We start from the raw sequence: 20,768 nt of genomic DNA on the forward strand, positions 1-20,768 counted from the left end.
CAGACCTCCAGCTCTGCAGGTCCGCCTCGGGCCCCGCCGCCCCAGGAAAAGCCTGAACCTCTGCGAGGAGGGGCGACGGACTGTGGAGATGTCTAGAGAAAAGATGGGGCGGCAGGCCGTTAAGACATGTCACCCAGTGGCCAGGCTGAGGGTGAGAGCAGAGCAAGAGACAACTCACTCTGACCAGTTAGGACAGAAAAAATAGCCACAGATTTAAGTTCTAAGCACACTGCACGTTTGTACCTTAAAGACACTCTCTGGTCCCCAGACCCGGCCGACAGGCAGTCTCCTGTGTGCCAGGGAAAAGAGAACGTTAAGAGGCCCCAGAGTGCCTGGGAGCCCAACCCTCCTTGAAGCAGGCCCCTGTCCAAACTTCCACCCCAGAGCAGTCTGCTCTTGGGGAGGGCCCAAAGGAAAACATCCTCTCTCAGCTCATAGATCCTAGGAACATTCCAAGGAGAGAACCAGGACACCGGAGGGCAGCTAAGTGCAGCCAAACCAAGCAGGGCCATGTAGGCCTGGAATTCAGCCCTCAGGCCCACAGATGGTCAGTGAGTCAGGGGAGCAAGTGCAGGACAAACTGCACAGGGTGCTGCAAAAAGCATGGGCATGCTCAAGGTGCGCCCAGGAGCAAAAAAATCAGAGACTAGTGCCTTCGTGTCAGGCCTCCAGCAAGGTCCCAAAGGCTCTGACTACCCAAGGGGCAAGAGGCCTCCAGCAGCCCTGGACCCCAGGACAGCCTAACTCTCACCCAGAGCATGGAGATCACAGGCTAAAGTAGTCTGCAGCCAGGCGCCCATAGATGTCTGTGGTCCAGAGCACGTGGGCACGGCCTGAGGCCAGTAGCAACTGGTGCAACTCAGCCTCCACGCGGGCAAACTTCTCCTCATTGATGGAGGCTTCCAGCAGGACAGAGGCAGGCGGTGGCCAGGGCAGGCCCTCATAGCAGTCCACGGGGAAAGGGTGCACCACCGTGCGCAGCTCGGCCTGTGCCACCGAGTCCCTCAGGAGCTCCTTGAGGCCCGCCATAGACAGCGGGTTACCGTAGAGGCCGAGGTAGCGGAGGCTGGCACAACGAGTCAGCACAGGAAGTGTGGCCAGCAGTTGGGTATCGGCAAGCTGGCACTCGGTCAGCTCGAGGTGCAGCAGTGTGGCTGCTGCTGCCTGAAGCAGACCCTGGAAGGGCTCCAGCTGGCTGCCGGACAGGTCATTGCCACTCAGGTCCAGCTTCTTGAGGTGGACAGCATGGGGGCTCCGTGCCAGGAAACGCAGGTCCTCAGGCAGCAAGGCGCAGAAGGCCAGCTCCAGGCTCTCCAGGGGGCTCTGCAGGGTGCTGCGGAGGACACAAGGGGTCACAAACAGGCTGGGCCAGGGGAAGGCCTCCTGGAGGGGAAGGGAAGGGCAGGGCAGGGCAGGGCAACAGCAGGGCCTGCTCACCTGAGCAGCTGGTCCAGCCGCCCCGAGAGAAGAGAGGAGCCCATGCTTAGCTCCCGCAAACAGGTGAAGCGGCCCATCTGGGCCAGGAAGTAACGGAAGTTGTCCTCGCCGTCCACAGAGGGCTGCCGAGAGTCCCCGTGCACATAGTGTAACCGCAGGCTGGCCAGGTGCTGGAAGCGGGCCACGTGTGGGATGATGACGGACAGGCCTCGCAGGCCCAAGTTGTTGAAGCGCAGGTCCACGCGGCGCAGGCAGCCCGCATCCAGAAGCTGCAGCAGGGCCACGGTATTGCGCATGGGCAGGTCCTCAGCCCGCAGGTCCCGGCAGCAGAGCCGCAGTGGACTGCCCGCGCTGCTACGGAGTGCCTCCCGCAAGAACGCGTAAGAGGCCCGGTTCACCCGCAGGTCCACACGCACCTCCACAGGAACGGGGGCCAGGCCGGGCTCTGCAGTCCTGCCCTGCTGCTGTGCGATGCACGTGCGGGCCACAGCTGCCGTGCAGTCCCACATGCTCATGGTGCCCGGGTCCTGCTCCACGCCGTCATCCAGGAGGCCCGTCATGTCCAGTACCCGCAGCGCGTGCTTCCTGGGAGCACGGGTGGGCTGAGGCAGGAGACAAGGGAACACAGCCCACACCCACTCCCAGCCACCTTAGGACAGGAGCAACATGCCTGTTCCTGCATTGTGCTCTTGCACTAGCCTGGAACCTCTTAGGGACCCTCTCTGCACCCCCCAGGCCCGAGGGCCCCTCCAGTGAGCCCATACCTGCAGAGGGGCTGTGTGCCAGCCTCAGTCTCCGGGGTGTGGAGCCGGGCAGTCAGCCCCAGGATCACGGCTTGCATGCTCTCTGTGCTAGGCCGCTCCTGCAGCAGGGCCCGGCTGCAGTGGGCACACTCCTGCAGCAGCTGCTGGAAGCTAAGCAGTGGAAAGGGCCACGTGTGCACCAGCTCGCGCAGCACAACGGTCTTCTTGTCCATGAAGGCCACTTTGAAGAGCAAGGGGAAGAGCTCTCGTGGCAGCAGGGGCAAGGCCTGGCAGGCAGCTGACTGGCACTGGAGCACCTGCCGTGTGCTCAGGAACACAAGGGTGTGCATGGTGCTGGGCCGGGCAGGAGGCCACCTGCAGGGAAGGGCCCTTCAGTGGGGAGGACAGACCCCAGGCCTCCACCCCCTCCACGCCCTGGTAGTGGGAAAGCTCAGCATGGTGCTCGGCACAGAGTGTAGAACCATGGCACCAAAGAGCAAGTGCTAGGTGCTTTGCCTTAGGATTAGGGTAGTGAAAAGGAAAACGAGGCCACCCCCAGTCCCCGCCCTCCAGCACGGGGGCCTCCCTAGGGAGACAAAGCCATCGAGCAGCACATAAACAGCATGGCACCAGAGATGACCAGCTTGCCTGCGTGTGCTTTTGATGGCTGTTACTCTGCAGGGCCCACCATCTATATTCCAGGTCTCCCAAATCACAATGCCACTTATCAGAGATCTGCTCTTCTGCCCTTCCTTAAAAGTAGGCAAAAACAAAGCCCCCTATCCCCCAAGCACAAGAGAGATGGGATACTACCAGGGGGCTGGAAGCTGCATCACAGGACCCTCTCCCAGCCTCCTCAGAAGCCTTGGGAGGCCGCCCTTGGATTCTGTGCAGCACAGCAAAGAAGAGTTGGAAGTACAGACGCAGTTTAATAAACAACAGGGCAGGTAGAAAAGACCAGAACCCAGACAACTCTGAGTCCAAGGGGCCTGAGTAACCCAAGCCCTCAACGCGAGCCCCGGTTCTAACTACTGTCTTCCAGGAGTATTATCAGGTACGGAGACCCCTGGAGATTTACAGAAAGAATGCCTCACCCATCGAGATCCTCGCCACCTGCGTAAACGTCTCTCTCTTCCCTGGAGAACCATGTTAAGAGACCAAGTCTCAAACCCATGGGATTCAGAGGCCCCAAATTAGGAGCCTTTGCTCAGACGGGTACAGGCAGCTGCCAAAGGGACGTCCAAACTGACAAGGAGCACAAAGGAGGTGCCCGAGAGCACAGGGTACCTGGGTGTCAGCTCTGCTGCTGACTTACTGTGCGCCCGCCTGGCACCTCATCCTCAAAACTGCTTCTGGGTCATCTCCCTGAAAACAGGTTAGACAACTAAGACCTAGGTCTTGCCCGACAGAGGTCACAGCCTGGGTGATGAGCTCGGGAAGGGTGGCAGCCTGGCTCCAGAGCCCCTGCTCTTGCGGACCTCACACACAAGTCCTTAGGACACTGGTTCCTGAGAAGCCCGGGACGTCAACCCTCGGCCTCGCTCTGCCTGTGGACAAATCTCGCGAGGACGATTCATACCTCGCTGTGACAGGACAGACCAACCAAGCACCTGTCACGAGACGAAACGAAAGCAGCCAGTGTGGTCACCGTGGGAGGAGCCTCTGTGTAGTGGCCGCCGTCCCCCCCACCGGCCCGCGGCTCCGCCGTTTCCCTGAAGATGCCCCCGCCCGGCTCCTCCAAGCCTCGAGCCGCGGGAGGCTCTAAATCCGACGCCCTCCGCCTTCCGGGCGGGGTCTGCCCCTCGAAGCCTGCGCGTCGCCTCCTGGGACCCGAGGCCGCTCAGCCCGGCACCGTGCTCCGGGTCCTCCCCTCCCCGCAGCCACACCGCCTGGGCTCCCACCCCCGCCTCCCGGGCGGCGCCGTCCCGAGCGCCCGCACCGGCCTCGTGCGGCCAGGCAGAGACGGTGACACACGCCGCCACCCTCCGTCGCCGGCCGGCAGTCTGCGCTCACCGGGCCCGCAGACGACGCCGCCGCCGCCGCCGCCGGCCCCGCCTCGCCGTACGCTGCGCCCCGCCCAGCGCCGCCGCGCGCCGCGATGACGTTACGCCCCCCATTGGCTGCCGCCTCAGGGCCCCGCGGATTGGCTGCCCCGGCCTGGCGGCCGCCGCGTCGCCCCGCCTCCAACCCCGCCGAGCGCCCCCAGTGGCTGGCGGCCGGCGTCGCCCTCCTGGCGGGAGATTCCTGGGGCGCCGGGCGCAGGGCAGGGCGACCATGGAGCAGCTGCGGGATGTGCGGGAGCGGCTGCAGGCGTGGGAGCGCGCGTTTCGGCGGCGGAGCGGGCGGTTGCCGGGCCAGGTGCGGGCTGCCCGTGGGCGGGGAGCTGAGGGAGCGGCATCCGGCTGACGCGCTCCCTTTACAGGAGGACGTGGAAGCGGCGCCCGAGGAGACCCGCGGTGAGCGAGCGGGCGCAGGGCGGAGGCAGCGGCCGGGGACGCGGGCAGGGGGCGGGCGGCCTCCACCCCCACGCCCAGCCGAGCCCTGCCTCCTGAACACCGACCCCCCCCCCCCGTCCGGCCCCGCCCTCAGCGCTCTACCGGGAGTACCGCACCCTGAAGGAGGCACTGGGTCAGGCCGGCGGCGTCGGGCCTCACGGCTCGGAGCAGTCGCTTCCCGCGGCGGCGGCCGAGGAGGTACCCGGGCTCGACATCCCAGCCTATCGGTCAACTTCCTGTATGCCGGATCCAGGAGGAGTCGTGACCCAGGCTCTGTGGGGCAAAGAACTCAGGGGGCGGGCTGACAGGGTGGAGGAAGGACAGCCCCCACCCTCAGGTCTCCGGGGCTGGAGACACCTCTGTTCCCCCCTGCGCCAGCCTTTCCGTGGTCTAGATCTCTACCGTCTCTTCCTGCAGATGCTGGAGCCCAGCTGCTGGGGGCCCCACCTGAATCGGGCCGCGACCCAGAGCCCCCATCCTCCATCAAGGCTCAGCTCTCAGGGATCTGTGCAGGACTACGGGAAGAGGCTTAAGGCCAACCTAAAGGGCAGTCTGCAGGTGAGGGTCGGGCAGGCAGTGCATCCAGCCTAGCTCCAGAGCTACGCTTGGCCCAGAAGCAGGATCAGCAGGCAGCCAACCCTGTTAAGTCTTTCACACGTGTTCACGTGCACACACACAACTCCAGCATTTCCCAGAGCGCAGCCCTCCAGAAGAGCTCAGCGTCGCCTCTACTCTCGACTTCTTTTACGTCCCAGCCTTAGGTTTCTCACATCGCCCAGCTGTTACAGGTGGGGCCTCCAGCAGGTTTCAGAGTCTGCAGCACCCCAAGGGCCTCAGTTCCTGCTTATCTCTCCCTCCCAGGCTGGGCCAGCCCTGGGCCGAATACCCCGGCTTACACAAAGATCCTCCTCCAAGATGCCTTCCCCAGGGCCACCAGGCACAGGAGCTGCCACCATCTCTCCAGAAGAAGTCAGTGAGGTGCCCCCCCCAGCCTCCCAGGCCCGAGCTGAGGCCAGGCCGGCCCCAGCAGTTGAGGGCATCCCTGAGCCTGCGGCTGGGCTCCCTAGACCCAGGCTGGCTGCAGCGGTGTCACAACGGGACCTCAGATTTTCTGGGGGTTCCCAGGGCCTGCCAGCCTTGCCTGGGTGCAGAAGAGTCCCAGCTTCTTACTCCAGGTGTTGCATCTGTCTTCGGTCCCAGCGCTGGCCCTGAGGTGCCTTTACAGGGCCCAGAGACTCCAACCCTACTAGCAGCTGGTATCAGTGCAGGGAACTCTCAGCCTGGTACCCATCAAGGCAAGAAGCGGAGATGGAGTGGGGAGCTGGAGGGAAGCCCTGCACAGACCCAGCAGGACAGCAGCCAAGCAGGACCCCTGCCTGCAGGAGCTGGGGCTGCAGTGGCTACAGAAGACTGTCCAGAGCAGCCTGTGCAGGCACAGCCCCCCAGCAAGCCCCCAGCCCCCAGGTATCACTGCCCTAGCCTCCCAGCAGCGCTGCCTTCAGTCGCGCCATGGTGGGGAGGGCTGTGGGTGCAGTCGACCTGTGCGTCTCTTCTAGACTTGCTGTCCAGAACAGGGGGAACTATGTGCGACTCAACATGAAGCAGAAACGCTACGTACGGGGCCCGGCCTCAAGGGGCAGGCTCCTTCGCAAGCAGGTGAGAAGGTGGTGCCGGGTGTTCCCGCCCACCTGCCTTGCTTCTTGCTCTGTGAGTCTCCTTTGTGTCCCCACTAGGTATGGAAGCAGAAGTGGCAGAAAAAAGGAGAGTGTTTTGGGGGTGGTCAGCGCAGAGCCACAGCCCAGGATTCTTGCTCCCAGTGTGGGCAGCTCAGTCACTGGGCATCCCAGTGCCCTCAGCCAGGTGAGGCCTCTGCCCTGGGGGGTGGCTTGGGCCAGCGCTGCTTGCAGGGGTTGTTGTGCTCTTTGGGGAGGCGGCTCTAGCTCAAGCAAAAGGCCCTCCTAACTCCTGCCCCTGGTCCAGAACTTACCCTGGCCCCTCAGAAGGAGGGTGGCAAGGATGAGGGTGGCGCACAGACCCGGGCCACGTTCAAGGAAGTATCCCAGAGAATGGGCGCTGCCTGCCGCCAACTCTCTGGTGAGCAAAGAGGTGGAGGAGAGGTTGTAGCAAGTGGCTTTCTTGCCAGAGTGACCCCAGACCAGTCCGGAGCTCCTGTCCTACCCTGTCTTATCTGCTCTCGGCAGGTGAAGAGGACACAGAGCCTGCGGAGTCTGAGCTGCTGGTGCCCACAGGGCAGTCTGTGCCCAAGGCTCCTTGTCCGCCTCCTGTGCCACCACTCTATCCGCCAGGGCCTTTGGGGCAGGTGGTAGGTGAGTAGACGCCTACCAGCTCCAGAGCCTTGACTGGGAGGTGGGGGCGACTCGGGGCCATGCTGACGGATACCTGTGTCCACAGACACGCCAGCTGAGGTGCTTCAGGCCCTGGAGCAGCTGGGGCACCAAGCCTTCTACCCTTTGCAGGAGCGTGTGGTCATGCGGATCCTGTCTGGTGAGTACGGCCGGCAGGGGGCGCGGTGGGACTGCGGCTGGGCCACAGAGCTGTGCTCTTGACCCTCTCGGTAAAACCCAGGTGTGTCCACGTTGCTGGTACTGCCCACGGGGGCTGGTAAGTCCCTGTGCTACCAGCTCCCCGCACTGCTCTACTTCCGGCGAAGCCCCTGCCTCACGCTGGTCGTTTCTCCTCTCATGTCGCTCATGGACAACCAGGTTGGTGGACAGGGTCTCTGGGTAGGTGCAGAAGGCGAGAGCTGGTACCCGTGGCTCTGCTGACCCGCTTGGGCTGCTGCTTCTTGCCCCACCCCCACCCCCGAGTGGCAAGTCGCCAGGCCATTTTCAGCTCTGTCTATGAGCTGGCAGTGGCCCAAAGGCAGCAGGGACACAGCTGGCTAGACCCAGGCCCACCCACAAGAGGAGCAGCTTGGGGGAGGGAGCGTCCCCATGGGGACCTGTCTCCAGTGCTCCTGAGTCCAAGCCCACAGGTGGCTCTGAACCCTTAGTCACAGGACCCAGGACCTGGGTTTTTCTCCCAGAGATCCTGGAGGGGACACAGCAGTAGTTGTCCGGCCAAACCATTCTAAGAGGCATCTGGGGAAGGGCCAGGGCTGGTGGCCTGTGACAGGCTGTGCTCCTGTACCTGCAGGTTTCCGGCTTGCCCCCAGGCCTGAAGGCGGTCTGCATCCACTCGGGGATGACCAAGAAGGAGCGGGCCTCCGCCCTGCAGAAGGTTAGGGGCCCTCACAGGGCGAGAGCGGCAGAGGCAGCAGGCAGACCCCCTGGGCGGTGCTCCTGACCTTGCCGTCATCCTCAGGTTCGGTCAGCCCGGGTGCAAGTGCTGATGCTGTCGCCAGAGGCGCTAGTTGGGGCGGGGGGCGCTGCCCTCCTCGCTCAGCTGCCACTGGTCGCCTTTGCCTGCATCGATGAGGCCCACTGCCTCTCCCAGTGGTCCCACAACTTCCGGCCCTGCTACCTGCGTGTCTGCCAGGTAAGCCTTGTGCGGGGGGGCGGGGGGGTGCTACGTGAGCAGACCAAGGAAGGCTGGCCATCTCACCACTCGTCTCCACGCAGGTGTTGCGCGAACGCGTGGGTATAGGCTGCTTCCTGGGTCTCACAGCCACGGCCACGCGCAGCAGTGCCCTTGACGTGGCCCGGCACCTGGGCGTGGCCGAAGAGTCTATCCTCAGGGGGCCGGGCACCATCCCTGCCAACCTGCACCTCTCTGTGTCTTCGGACAGGGACCCAGACCAGGTAAGCACGCACGCGCGGGCCGAGCAGAGGCCCTGCCTTCCGACTGCTCATGCTCAGCCTCGTCCTCTCTAGGCTCTGGTGACGCTGCTGCAGAGTGATCGTTTCCGTGCCCTGGATTCTGTCATCGTCTACTGTAACAGACGAGAGGACACGGAGCGTGTCGCTGCCCTGCTGCGCACCTGCCTGCATGAGGCCCAGGCCCCAGGATCCCGAGGTGAGGTGGAGGCAGGCCTGCACTCCACAGATGGGCCCCGGGCACATGCCCCACCTGACCATCGTGGGTCTTCCCTGCAGGCCGAGCCCCGGAGGCTGTGGCTGAAGCCTACCACGCCGGCATGGGCAGCAGGGAGCGGCGGCGGGTGCAACGGGCCTTCATGGAGGGCCGGCTGCGGGTGGTGGTGGCCACGGTGGCCTTCGGGATGGGGCTGGACCGGCCAGACGTGCGGGCCGTGCTGCACCTGGGGTTGCCCCCAAGCTTTGAGAGCTACGTGCAGGCTGTGGGCCGGGCTGGGCGTGATGGGCAGCCTGCACAGTGCCACGTCTTCCTCCGGCCCCAGGTGGGTACCCGTCCCCCCACCGCTCCCCCAGCCCCGCCCCCTGCTGCGGCCCCGCATTCATGCTGCCCTGCTGCAGGGTGAGGATCTGTGGGAGCTGCGCAGACACGTTCACGCCAACGTCATCGACTTCCTCGCCGTGAAGAGGCTGGTGCAGCGCGTGTTCCCTCCCTGTGCTTGCGCCCGGCAGCCCCCAGAGCAGCAGGGAGACGAGAGCCAGGAAGGGCACTTGGCCAGGGTCCTCGTGGCTACATCTCCCCAGGACGCTGACCATCCCAGCCTCGAGCACACAACCCGGTGCCCGGGCCACAAGCGGGCGCTCCCGGTGCAGCCAACTGTGCAAGCCCTGGATTTGCCCGAGGAGGGTGAGGAGCAGGGAGCGTCGGGGGGGGGGACACCCCAGCACCCCCGCATCTTCTGAGCCCTGCTCTGCCCCCAGCCATCGAGACTCTGCTGTGCTACCTTGAGCTGCACCCACAGCGTTGGCTGAAGCTGCTGGCGCCCACCTATGCCTGCTGCCACCTGCGCTGCCCCGGGGGCCCCACCCAGCTCCAGGCCCTGGCCCGCAGGTGAGCGCAATCCCACCCCGGGCTCAGGACCGGGACAGAGAACCAGGGCTGCCAGTCACACGTCCCTTCCCCTGGTACAGGTGTCCCCCACTGGCTGTGTGTTTGGCCCGGCAGTGCCCCAAGACGACAGGTGGGGGAAGCAGTTCTGTGGAGCTGGACATGGTCGAGCTGGCAGACTCCATGGGCTGGGAGCTGGCCCCCGTGCGGCGGGCTCTCCACCAGCTGCGGTGGGATCCAGAGCCCGGGACAGGTGCGCCCGCCCCCAGCCCTGCTTGCCTCCTGTTTGCCGCCTTTCTGCCAGTTTCTGACACCCTATCTGGCAGGTGTGCCTCAGGGCACGGGGGTGCTGGTGGAGTTCAGGGAGCTGGCCTTCCACCTGCACAGCCCCGGGGACCTGACAGCCCAGGAGAGGGACCAGATCTGTGACTTCCTGCACGGCCGCGTGCAGGCCCGTGAGCAAGAAGCCCTGGCCCGCCTGCACCGCACCTTCCGGGCTTTCCACAGGTGCAGGAGGGGCTGGGCAGGGCCTGGGCCACCCCATCCTCCCCAAGGTGGGCCACTCTGACAGGTTCTCCCCACCCCAGTGTGGCCTTCCCCAGTTGCGGGCCGTGTCTGGAGCAGCCCGATGAGGCACGCAGCGGCAGGCTCAAGGCCCTGCTCAGCCACTACTTCGAGGAGGAGTTAGAAGCACCGGGGGGCGTGGAGGCCGAGGAGGACCCTGAGCCAGGACAGGCCAGGGTGAGTGTCAGGGCCTCTGGGGGAGCGGAGAGGGGGAGAGGAGGAGAGGAGTTGCAGAGAGGACGCACCCCCGGCTGCAGGCACACACCTGCCTCCCGCCCCTCACCGAGCACTGCAGAACAGCATGCCACGTGTCCCCACCGGCAGCTCCAGGACTGGGAGGACCAGATCCGCCGGGACATCCGCCACCTCCTGTCCTCGTGGCCAGAGCAGCGGTTCTCAGGCAGGGCTGTGGCCCGGATCTTCCACGGCATCGGTGCGGACCTGGGAGGCCCAGCCCTGAGCAAGGCAGGGGCTGGGGGCAGACCTGGCCGGAGTTGTCAGAGCCGTGTCTCCTCCCACTGCAGGAAGCCCCTGCTATCCGGCCCAGGTGTACGGGCGGGACAAGCGCTTCTGGAGAAAGTACCTGCACCTGAGCTTCCATGCCCTCGTGCACTTGGCCACAGAGGAGATCCTGCTGTGGGGCTGCTGACCACCCTGCCGCGGAAGGACCCAGTTCCCCCACGTCACAAGCACGGGCCTGAGCAGGGGCTGCGTGGCCACAGCATGGGGGGGTATCAGGTGCAGCAGGTCCTCAAGGCAAAGATGGGCGTAGGTATCAGTGGCCAGGACAGCGACCAACCACTCTGGACAAAGGCCACCACCAGTAGCGTGGGGGCAAGGAGGCCCCAAAGTGCAGAATAAAAGATGCTCGAGCCATTTTCAGGAACCCTTCTTCCAGCGCGGACAACCCCCCAGTCTGAGGACAACCTTGCACGTCACTCATCCCGGACACAGTCCGAAGGCACGCTCCACTTTATTGATAAGTCTGGCCACCCAGTTCAGGCCAGGGTGTTGGGTGCAAGGCCCAAGTACAGCATGGGCATGGCTGAGAGAGCGAGGAAGACGGAGAAGCAGAGGCGTGGCCCCAGGCTGTCAGCCAGGGTTCCAGCCAGCGTGCCCATCAGCAGCTTCCCCAGCAGCTCCAGAGTGGCCAGGAGACTGTAGTGTGTGGCCTGCTGAGGGAGGGGGAATCACGTCAGGACCTGCTTGGACTCCAGTCCTGCAGCCCCTGGTGTTGCAGCCACATCCCCTCACCTGCAGGGCACTTGGTGCCAGCTGGCTGCAGCGCATCATCAGGGTGAAGGTGGTGGTTGTGACCAGGCCCCCCAGGAAGTGCTGCAGACACAGGCTCAGCAGGGCTGCACCTGGGAGGGCTGAGGTCAGCAGGGCCCAGGACTCCAAGCTCCTCCCCCCTGTGGCCCACCCCTCACCTCTCAGGACTGTGCTGGGGGCCAGGCTGGCCCCAGGGCTGTCCAGGTGAAAGAGCACGGCAGTCTGGCAGGCCAGGCCCCCAAGACGGAACTGAAGCGCTGACTTCAACAGGGGCAGTGGCTGCCTGGGGTGGGGTGATGGGGCAGGTCAGAGGGCGTGGGGAAGGAAGGGGAGACAGGTGGGCGGGGCAGGCTGAGGGGGGCTCACCGGCGCCTGGCCAGGAGGGCCCCACCCAGGGATGAGCCAGCAATGGAGCAGGCCACAGCGCCCACACCATTCCACAGCCCCAGCTCTGGGGCAGAGATGCCGCAGTCCAGCAAGAGCAGTGGGAACAGGCCGCTGGTGCCCTGCTCACCTGTGGAGAGAGTCAGCAGGGGTGGTTGGCACACCTCCACCTGGGTCTCAGTCATGCTCCCCCAGCCCTGCCTTTTTCCTGGGCCACAGATGCCAGGAGACAGCTGGGGCTGGGCTTCGACGACGCTCAGGGTCAGCGTGAAGCAGCTCAGCGAGGCCCAAGGGAGTGTGGCTGGAGCTGGACCTGCAGAGGGCCGGGCTGGGCTCCAGACTTCAGGTCAGACCCCAAAGAGGAAAGGCAGCCCTGCAAGTGAGTTCCAGGGCTCCTGGGGACCCACCCCTGCTGTTCCTGACTCACCCAGCTTGTAGGTGAGCACGAAGCCCACTGTCCACAGGGTTCCAGGCACGGCCAGCAAGTCCTGCCCAAGGTGCAGGGTGTGTCGGGGGTGTTCTGAGGGCAGAGGTGTGGGAAGCTGTCGCAGGGCTGGTGCCACCCAGGTCAAGGCAGCAGCCAACCAATAAGTGGCAGCCAGGAGCAGAAAGAGCAGGGGCCAGGAGAGGGTGGGCACAAAGGCCAGCAGCCCACCCCCAGCCAGCACCGCCCCCAGCTTGTATGCGACAACCTGCACAGTGTTGCCAGGCCCCAGCTCTGCGGGCTCCAGGAGCCGTACAGCCAGCGTGTCCAGGGCCACATCCTGCACAGCTGCAGCCAGATTCAGCAGCAGAAGCAGCCCCGCCACCGTGACAGGCAGACCGGCCTGACCAGCTGCGGCGGGAGGGTGGGATGCCAGCAGCCCACACACCAGGCCCAGAGCAGCTGTGCTGAGCGTCAGCCAGGCCCTTGGGGAGCCCCGAGTGTCCACCAGCGGGGCCCACACAAGCTTGAACAGCCACGGTGCATACAGCGCCTTGGCCAGTCCCACGCGTGTCAGGGAGAGGCCGCGGGCCCGCAGCAGCACGGGCAGCAGCCCAGACTGCAGCCCATAGGGCAGGCCCTGCACCAGGTAAAGGCCGGCCAGCGGCAGCAGCTTCCCACGCATGGCGAGGAGGCCGGGCGCTGGGGCGGGGGCAGGGGCCCAAGCTCTATTGGCTGGGTCTGGGTTCAAGGCTGGCCGGGGCGGCATGAGAGGTTCCACTCAGAGTAGGGGCAGGGTGCTTCCGAGGGGGGTCCGGTCCGGTCGGGATGGGGTCAGGGGTCTCAGAGCGGCACGGCTGGGGCCAGGGTTGGACAGGCTGGCGTCCGCACCCGCGCCCTTGGGTCCTGGGGGCGTCAGAACCCCAAAGAACTGCAGGCCTCCTCCACGGCGGCGCTGGGGCGCTCTGGCCCGGGCGGCGCAACTCGGAGACGCGGCGGCCATAGAGAACGCGGGCGGGCTAGAGCGCCGGCCGCCTTCTGGCGCCCCCGGTGGCCAGCTGTCCTCGAACGTCGGAAGCGGCCGAACCCGCAGCCCATTCAGGTCCCTCCCAGGGCTATCAGATCCGGTCCCTAGACCCTAACTCTCCGGAAGTGCTTCCTGGTGTCTCACCTGGAGCCTGGTGGCCGCAGGGTCCACTGGGCTCTCCACGGAGGACCCACTGTCTACTACCGCTTACATCGGGTGCTGGACCCTCACCTCGCTGTGCTAGTAGTCTCGGCGCCCTCCCCAGGCCAGTGGCCACAGAGCGTCGTGGAAGGCAGGAAGTTCGTGGGAAAGGCCTGAGCCCACGTTCAGCCCAAGGAGGCACCCGGCTGCTGCCCGAAACGCCCTCTAGTGTCTAGCGACAAGGCCAGGAGAGCCAGTCCAGGCCGGCCCCAGCCTGACCCCAGCTGGCCTTGAGACGAGAAACCTGCACCTCCCGTACTCTCCTGCCCAGAGCCTTGCTGTGTGGGGCACCTGAGTGCCAGGGGAGATAGTGAAGCAGGGACTATGGTTAAGAGCCTCATCCAGAGTGGAGCTGGGGCCTTGGCCAATACTCTCCCTAAGCCCGTGGGTCGCTGAGGCCTGCCAACCTCTAGACCAACTCGCAGACACTTGAGCCAAGACGTTCCGTCAGCTGCTGAGGCCACGGGGAGTGAGCTTCCTTTCATTTCCACACATTTTTGGGGCCCAGGTTTCCTGATCTATGAAATGGGAACTACAGTGCCCACCAGAGAGGACCCTTTGTGCAGTGATCCACAACAGTGTCTGGCATGCACATCCTCGCACGCCAGTGTCAAGGACACAAGGCTGCCCGCCAGCCCCCAGCCCAGGTCCTTCAGCCCAGAGCTCCACAGGGCACCTCTTCCTCGGCATCTTCCGTGCCCTCTTCCCCGGAACTTGCCTTTGGGTGCCCCAGCTCAGGAGGGGGCCTCCCCTCTCACTGCTTCCCAGCCCAAGAACTGCATTTACACGTGGATGTCACACACAACACGGCAAAGCGAGACCCGTTTGCTCTTCCTCCCCTCCCTGCTCTTGGGCCGGCACCACCACTCCTCCAGCTGTCCAAAGTGGCAGCACCACTGCCCGCGCCCAGTTACGGGAACCAAGACTGCCCCCTTGAGTCCTCACGGTCACTCCGCTTCCCGGTGCTCACCCCATCCCGCCAAATCCATCCTGTAAGAAGGTCACCTCCCCTGGAAGCCCTCCCTGACCACTCCTCCCGGGCCCCCAGGCCTGCACAGAACCCCACACAGAAAGGCAGTCAGGAGTGGACAAGGCTGCGGGGGCGCATACAGGTGTGCACACAGCCTCCAAGCAGCCAAGCCAGCCCACTGCTTTATTAGGGGCCTGAAGAGAGGCAGGGGCCCAGCCACACAGGCAGCAGGAGCAAGTCCAGAGGGCTCTAGAGACCCCAAGAACCCGAGCACTGTCCTCCCGGGGTCGTCCCTGCCGGCCCAGCCTGGCCCCCAGCGGTGTCCTCAGGAGTACTCGCGGGTGAACTTGGCGTGGAACTGGCTCAGCGTTTCCAGCAAGGGCCGCAGCTTCTCCATGGGGGGCAGAATGGTCATCCTAAAAGGGGGAAGAAGGTAAGCGAATGGGATGGGGGTCGCGGGGAGGGGCTGCGGGGGCCCAGCCTCACCGGAAGTGGTAGGTGCCTTCCCGCTGCCCGAAGCCGCTGCCAGGCACCACGCAGATGCCGGTCTCCTCCAGGAGGCGCAGGCAAAAAAACATGTCGGGAGCCAGGCCCAGCTCCTGGGGGCGGGCGGGGGGGGCGGGTCAGGGCGGGGCGTCCCAGGCCGCGCGGGCCCCGCCCCGCCCCGCCCCTCACGCCGCACGCCGGACCTGAGCGCGCTGCACCGCACGCGGGGGCAGCTGCACGCGCGGGAAGGAGTACATGGCTCCCTGCACCGGGTTGCAGCGGATGCCGGGAGCCTCGTTGAAGACCTGCTCCGTGAGCTTGGCCTTGGCCGCCAGCTCGGCCAGCACCGCCCGCCTCTCCTGCGGCCGTGGAGGGAGGGCCGGTCAGGCTGGGCCAGGGGCGCGGCGCCCTGACCCCCGCGGCCCCGCCCACTCACCGCCTGGAACTGCGCGAAGGAGGGGTCGGAGGGCGCGGGCGGGCTGACCGCCACGTCTAGCAGGACCTGGCCCGGCGTGGGCGGGCACAGGCGCACGCTCCGCAGCTTCTGCATCTGCTGCTGCACCGCTGCGTCCATGTTCACCACCTCCACGTAGCCGCCGCGGAAGCCGCACCTGCGAGGCGAGGGCGGGCGTCGAGGCAGGGCCGGCAAGGAGGGGCCGGCCTGGCGGGCGAAGGGAGCCAGGCCGCGGCCCGGGTGCCCGGCCCCGCCCGCCCGGCCAGCACGCACTCGCCCATGTAGCCCTTGGAGACCGAGTGGAAGGAGGCGAGCTCCTGTCGCGCCGTGTATGGCGGCCCCATCTCCGTGAGCACCTTCTTGAACGAGTAGAACTGCGAGCCCTCGGCGTACACGTTGTCCTGGTACACCTGGACGGGCGGACGGGCGACAGCGGGGTGCGTCACGGGGGCGCGCGCCGCCGCCCTCCGACCCCTCCCTGCGGGGGCCCCGGCCAGCACCTCATCGGCCAACAGGAAGAGCCCCTCCTCAAAGGCGAAGCGGATCACGGCCTCAATGCACTCGCGGGTCTGCACCTGACCTGGGGCACAGACGGGTCCGGGGTCAGCTGAGGGGGCGCGCTGCTCTCCGCGGTGCGGCGGGCGGAGGGCCAGGCTGACCCAGGCGCAGAGCGCAGGGGTGCCTGTTCGGGCCAGGGCGGTGGGGCGGGGGCGGGTGGGGGCGCGCACCGGTGGGGTTGCCGGGGTTGATGATGCAGAGCGCGCGGGGGCGGCAGTGGTCACGCGCCTGGAGCAGCGCGCGCCGCAGCTCGGCCACGTCGAGCGCCCAGGCGCGCTCCTCGTCCAGGTAGTAGTCCACCTGCACCGCGTTGAGTTCGGCCAGCGCGGCGGAGTAGAGTGGATACTGAGGGATGGGGATGAGCACGCCCGTGCGCGTGCGACCCTCGCCGGCCACCAGCAACTTCAGCAACGTCTGCGGGTGGGATAGGGAGGCGGGGTTAGCGGGCCGAGGGCTGCACCCGTCCCCCGCCCCGGGCGCCGCCGTGCCAGGACGAGCAGACCCGCTCGGCCACGCACTAGGAGCCGCGGTGTCTTCCCGCGCTGCCCCGGCCTACCACGATGGCGTCGCTGGCCCCCGTGGACAAGAAGATGTTATTGGGGTCGGCGGGAATGCCTCCATCGCGCCGCTCAATGTACCGCGCCACGTCCTCGCGGATCAGCTGGGTGCCAGAGCTGATGCTGTAGGCCCCTGGGCCCGGGGACAGGGAGGACAGGGTGGGAGTGCGGGTGGGACAGGTGAGGTCCCCTTGCATCCCTCCCGAGGAGACCCGCCCCTTCCAGCGGGCAGATCCACCGTCTCCTGGGACAGCCTCCTCCAGCGCCTGCCCCTGCCCCTCCCTGGGGCTTGGGCAGGTTCTGGCACTCACCCAGGCTGTGGCCCCCACATGCCTGCAGGATGCGCTCCGCCCTCCTCTTGGCGTCGTCGGGGAAGTCAGGGCTGTTCAGGAGATCAGGGTGGACGCAGAGCGCCAGGACCTGGGAGAAGCAAGTGCTGGGGCCAGGGCACGTGGGCTGACAGGGAAGGGGTGCAGGGCAGCACTGAGCCTCACCTGTCGCAGGAAGGTGATAGGCGTCTGCCCCATGGCCTGTGCGTCCCCGATGTTGGCTCGGATGACCTCAGTGAAGGGCTTCTTTACGCCCTGTGGCGGGGGGGGGGGGGGGGGGGGGGGGGGGGGGGGGCGGGAACAAGGCCGTGGGGCCCCCCCGGGCCTTGTTTTTTTCGGGGGGGGGGGGGGGGGGGGAGTGGGGCCAGCAGCGCCCCGGCGCGGCGCTGAGGCGGTGGTGCGGCCCAGGACCCTACCTGGCGCAGCTCCTGCTCCAGCTCCAGCGCGCGCAGCACGATTGGGCCTCGTACCGCGTACTCCACCTTCTGGACACACGGGTTCATGGTGTCCAGCGTCAGCACCTTCTCCTTTAGCCCATTCGTTGCAGCCTGACTGTGGTCACCTGTCCTCAAGGCCATGACCCTGCTCGGACCGGGCAAGAAGGAGACTCAGGAGGCGTCAGGATCCAGAAGTGTGGGTGAGGGAAGCTGGGTCCCGGCTTGGTGGGTCAGGGCTGGGAAGGGGGCACCCACTTCACTGCAGCCTGCTGGCCCCACTGAAAGGGACAGAAAAGGCTGAAGGAGCCGGGCCCGCCGGGCCCCGCCCCGCCCCACCCGTCTGGGCACAGTTCTGCCCACAGGGAGTGGGTGAGAAGACAGGCGGGGCTTGGGGTGAGGCCCAGTGCCCGCCCAGTGTCCCCATGACAGGGGAGCAGGAGAGCCACATGGGAGGTAGGGACAGACGGAAGGGTCCAGCAGCTCTGAGGGACTAGGCTTGGGGGAGGGGAGGTGGGCCGAGTGCCCTGAGGGGTTGGCAGAGCCTGGCAGAGCAGAACCTGGAGGGGAGAATGAGGCCTGGGGCCTCTGGAGATTTACCTCAGTAGGGCACGGCCGAGGCCTAACCCTTTTGGACCCCCCGCCCCCATCTTTGCTGGGGCCAGCAGAGTAGGCCTGTCTCCCGGGTGACTGAGCCAGGCCTCAGGAATCCTGGGGCTCTCTGGGGAAGGGAGTGAGGCTTCAGATGCGGGGGTTCCATCTGGCCCCTCCTGTGCTGGGGACCATGGCCCGGGGCAGCAGGAGCCCTGGGGCCGGACCTCGGTCCCCCATCAGTGCTGCAAGGCTGGAGTCTTTGGGTTGGGGTGTTGGGGGAGGGGCAGGGCAGCTCTGGGCCTTCGCAGGGCCCTTGGACACCTCAGCTGCTCTGGGCTGCTGTCCTGCCCTTTCACCAAACACACACCAGCCTGGGGCTGCCCTTGGGGCCACACCACAGGCAGGGTGACCTAAGCTTCCCTTCCCTGTGGCTCGTGATTGGTGGAGAGAGTGGGAAGCGAGCCGTGATAAGCCCTCAGGGCCCCACCTCCACAGGCCCTGCAGGGAGCTGATACGCCACCCCAGCGCCAGGATCTGGCTCCGCAGTGAGGGTCAGGAAGCAGTAGGCCCTCTCAGCTGAGCGGGGCTGTGGCTGGCTGGTCAGGCCTGGGGAAGGCTTAGCCCGTCTGCTCCTGCCGGCGGGAGAGGAAACGGGAGGCCAGACGGCAGCCTCTCACCTGCGTCTCCTGCTCTGCTGCCACCTCTGCCTCCCAGTGTGCAGGCCTCTCTGGGCCCCGGGCTGGAGAACAGGTTAATATGGGCCCAGACGCAGGCAGAGCCAGGCCCCGCCCGCCCCCTGGCAGCAGGGCCATGTGGCAGCTGTGGTGGCAAGTGGACCTTGGGCAGTGCACCACCCCACACTCTAAATTTAACCAGCAGCCTCCCCGCGGCCCCCACCCCCACCGCTGTGCTGAGGACACCCCTCCAACCACGGATGCTCAGGGACAGGGGGGGCCTGTGGACACTGGGCTGGCCGGGTCAATGTCCAGCGGAGAGGGTGACCCAAGCCCATGCCACCCAGCACTGGTGGCCATGCCAAGCAACCTGCCCTGGACAGATGAGCTGGCAGTGCCCCAGCCCTCCCCAGTGAGGCCCCGAAGGGGCCCTGTCACCCTGACACATCGTGCCCGGTCAGCTCAGAGCCTCAGCAGGCCCTGCTTGCCGGCCTGAGCAGAAGCTGGCAGCCAGGCCGCCAGGCCCCGAGATCGGGGCCGCACGCCAGGAACGGGGAACCCGCCCCCCACCAGGGAGGCTTCTGACGCCAGCCTTGTAGCGCTCTGACCCTCTGGCTGTTGCCCAAGAGTCTTACGGAAAATACCCTCTCCTTTTCCAAGCCAGGATCCCTGCCCCTCCAGCATGGACACCCCCAGCCCTGGCCAACAAGGAGTGTCCTTCTGAAGCCCCCTGTTCCCCTCAAGAAAGCAAAGAATTGCAGAGGCGTCTCCAGGAGGCTGGGGAGGCAGGGTGCAGGAAGCACTCGTCCTCTTGCCAGGGGCCGTGGGCCTCACGCCCACACAGGGGCTGGGCACCACAAGCAAGCCCCAGCACGTGCCCACAGCCCTTAGGTGCTCCCAGGGCCAGGCGCACCCAGGCCCAGCAACACGGCAGCTCCCCACCATGGCGGTGGCGGCCCAGCTGAGACACACGACAGGGCAGGGGGCAGAGCAGCCCTTTACTGAGAGCCACAGAATGAAAGTAGGTCTCCGCAGCCAGGTGTTTCCCAGGTACAGCCTCGGCCACAGGTCCGTCCCCAAGGAAGGAGGAGGCTGGCAGCCTAGCCCGGAACACACGTTGCGGCACGCAGAGCAGCGGCCCTGGGCCTGGCAGTGGGACCTTGGCCACCCAAGCACCAGCCCCTCACATGAGCAGGCAGCACGGCCTCTTCTCCACGCGGGCTTCTTCTGAGGGGGCTGTGAGTCTGAGGAGGGGTGGGTCTCCACCAGCCCCGGAGCCACACTCCAGCTGGGGGGTCTCAGTGTCCACAGGCAGTTCAGACTCAGCGGCCTCGAGCCCCTCAGGCGGGGGTCGCTGCAGCTTAGCGGCAGCCCGCTGACGCTTCAGCTCTGCCAGGGTGTGGGGGGCCTTGGCCTGGACCAGGGCGTCAGGGGTGGTGCTCTCCAGGGAGCTCAGCTGGTAGGAGACACTTCGGTCCAGCCGCTTGGAGTACAGGTGCTGCCCCGGGGGCGCCCCCACTCGGCCGTTGTGCTGCCTGGCCGCCTCTGGGTCCTCCTCCTGTGTGGGGAGCACAGGCCCCGGAGGCCATCAGGAGGGTCCCCTCTGGCCTGGGGTCCCGGGCTGCGTGGCGGTCCAAGGGCAGAAACGCGGGTGGGGGCGGCAGCTGACGCCCACGGGGCGCGAGTCTTGCATATGGGGGCAGGGCCACCGGTCCCACCAGCTCCTGAGGCTGGTACGGAGGGAGGCGGGGCACGGCTGGGCGGGGCTCACTTCGGGGGGCGGCCGCCGGAGCTCCGCGTCTGTCTGGCGGTCCTCATCCTCCTCGGACGGCTCCGGGCTAGTAGGCGGGGGCTGTTGCCATACGATGGCCTCCTGGGCGTGCTCCTTGCGGTACAGGCTGGTGCGCTGGGTCAGGCTCACCCGCCTCACCACCTTCCTGGGAGGGGGCGGGCAGGAGGATTGGGGCGGGGGTGACACCGCCTTCCCTGCGGACTCTGCCCCGAGCTCCGGCGGGCACGGAGGCCTGCCAGCTGACATCAGCAGGGACCAAGCCCAGGGCAGAGCCCAAGGGGCGAGAGGGGGGCTGAGGGCCCGGGGGCGGGGCACTGGGCGGGCCCGCGGGGGCCTGGCGGGAGGGGCGGGCACTTACCCCCGGCTGCCGGCGCTAGAGGCGCGTCGACGCAGCAGAGAACGCTGGCGGCCCTGGGCGCGCAGGAGCGCGTCGTGCTTGTGTTTCAGCTCCAGCAGCTTGGCCCGCACCTCCTCGTCCCCGCACACGTCTGA

The 20,768-nt window shown here is 66.5% G+C and overlaps 5 protein-coding genes across 18 annotated transcripts in view; 1 reads left to right on the top strand and 4 right to left on the bottom strand.

Moving 5' to 3' along the window:
• Nucleotides 1-660: 660 nt before the first annotated feature.
• Nucleotides 661-4,228, bottom strand: LRRC14 (leucine rich repeat containing 14). Of its 4 annotated transcripts, none has more exons than XM_029202278.1 (4): nucleotides 4,194-4,228; nucleotides 2,202-2,555; nucleotides 1,438-2,022; nucleotides 661-1,333 (listed from the first exon to the last, which is right to left on the bottom strand). In XM_029202278.1, the coding sequence occupies exons 2-4, from the start codon at nucleotides 2,528-2,530 to the stop codon at nucleotides 766-768; spliced, it is 1,482 nt and encodes a 493-aa protein (XP_029058111.1). In that variant the 5' UTR covers nucleotides 2,531-2,555; nucleotides 4,194-4,228; the 3' UTR covers nucleotides 661-765. The 4 variants fall into 4 exon arrangements, with proteins under 4 accessions (XP_029058111.1, XP_029058110.1, XP_029058109.1 ...); XM_029202277.1 differs by lacking the exon at nucleotides 4,194-4,228 and adding an exon at nucleotides 3,791-4,093; XM_029202276.1 differs by lacking the exon at nucleotides 4,194-4,228 and adding an exon at nucleotides 3,760-4,093.
• Nucleotides 4,229-4,396: 168 nt separating this feature from the next.
• Nucleotides 4,397-10,902, top strand: RECQL4 (RecQ like helicase 4). The gene is given in 23 exon segments (XM_029202167.1): nucleotides 4,397-4,538; nucleotides 4,603-4,636; nucleotides 4,770-4,873; nucleotides 5,093-5,233; nucleotides 5,537-5,656; nucleotides 5,658-6,155; nucleotides 6,158-6,331; nucleotides 6,409-6,535; nucleotides 6,877-7,002; nucleotides 7,088-7,180; nucleotides 7,262-7,398; nucleotides 7,832-7,915; nucleotides 8,000-8,173; nucleotides 8,257-8,436; nucleotides 8,509-8,650; nucleotides 8,731-8,993; nucleotides 9,070-9,355; nucleotides 9,430-9,559; nucleotides 9,640-9,809; nucleotides 9,883-10,063; nucleotides 10,144-10,297; nucleotides 10,445-10,553; nucleotides 10,645-10,902. Coding segments are annotated over 23 exon segments (3,636 nt in total). The 5' UTR covers nucleotides 4,397-4,454; the 3' UTR covers nucleotides 10,770-10,902.
• Nucleotides 10,903-11,065: 163 nt separating this feature from the next.
• MFSD3 (major facilitator superfamily domain containing 3) lies at nucleotides 11,066-14,008 on the bottom strand. Of its 2 annotated transcripts, none has more exons than XM_029202283.1 (5): nucleotides 12,204-13,253; nucleotides 11,759-11,906; nucleotides 11,551-11,675; nucleotides 11,375-11,484; nucleotides 11,066-11,295 (listed from the first exon to the last, which is right to left on the bottom strand). In XM_029202283.1, the coding sequence occupies exons 1-5, from the start codon at nucleotides 12,967-12,969 to the stop codon at nucleotides 11,119-11,121; spliced, it is 1,326 nt and encodes a 441-aa protein (XP_029058116.1). In that variant the 5' UTR covers nucleotides 12,970-13,253; the 3' UTR covers nucleotides 11,066-11,118. The 2 variants fall into 2 exon arrangements, with proteins under 2 accessions (XP_029058116.1, XP_029058117.1); XM_029202284.1 differs by having other exon boundaries at nucleotides 11,082-11,292; nucleotides 12,204-14,008.
• A 58-nt stretch (nucleotides 14,009-14,066) lies between these two features.
• On the bottom strand, nucleotides 14,067-18,569 carry GPT (glutamic--pyruvic transaminase). 4 transcript variants are annotated; one of them, XM_029202273.1, is made up of 12 exons: nucleotides 18,298-18,518; nucleotides 17,199-17,364; nucleotides 16,948-17,037; nucleotides 16,765-16,873; nucleotides 16,453-16,586; nucleotides 16,067-16,310; nucleotides 15,839-15,918; nucleotides 15,612-15,748; nucleotides 15,321-15,495; nucleotides 15,088-15,243; nucleotides 14,885-14,997; nucleotides 14,067-14,814 (listed from the first exon to the last, which is right to left on the bottom strand). In XM_029202273.1, exons 2-12 carry the CDS (start codon nucleotides 17,358-17,360, stop codon nucleotides 14,724-14,726), a joined length of 1,491 nt encoding a protein of 496 aa, XP_029058106.1. In that variant the 5' UTR covers nucleotides 17,361-17,364; nucleotides 18,298-18,518; the 3' UTR covers nucleotides 14,067-14,723. The 4 variants fall into 4 exon arrangements, with proteins under 4 accessions (XP_029058106.1, XP_029058104.1, XP_029058107.1 ...); XM_029202271.1 differs by lacking the exon at nucleotides 18,298-18,518 and adding an exon at nucleotides 17,817-17,886; XM_029202274.1 differs by having other exon boundaries at nucleotides 14,097-14,814; nucleotides 18,488-18,569.
• A 1,046-nt stretch (nucleotides 18,570-19,615) lies between these two features.
• Nucleotides 19,616-20,768, bottom strand: part of PPP1R16A (protein phosphatase 1 regulatory subunit 16A) — a 28,754-nt gene continuing 27,601 nt past the window's right edge. For all 7 annotated transcript variants that reach the window (XM_029202216.1, XM_029202214.1, XM_029202213.1 and 4 more), the window contains 3 exons: nucleotides 20,635-20,764; nucleotides 20,256-20,421; nucleotides 19,616-20,042 (listed from right to left, as the gene is read on the bottom strand). In XM_029202216.1, coding sequence (XP_029058049.1) covers nucleotides 19,668-20,042; nucleotides 20,256-20,421; nucleotides 20,635-20,764 — 671 coding nt within the window. In that variant the 3' untranslated portion in view covers nucleotides 19,616-19,667. The remainder of the gene's footprint in view (nucleotides 20,043-20,255; nucleotides 20,422-20,634; nucleotides 20,765-20,768) is intronic.

The sequence above is a fragment of the Monodon monoceros genome, unplaced genomic scaffold (genome assembly GCF_005190385.1).
Source record: "Monodon monoceros isolate NGI ecotype Baffin Bay Population unplaced genomic scaffold, NGI_Narwhal_1 Super_Scaffold_5, whole genome shotgun sequence".
Lineage (NCBI taxonomy): Eukaryota > Metazoa > Chordata > Mammalia > Artiodactyla > Monodontidae > Monodon > Monodon monoceros.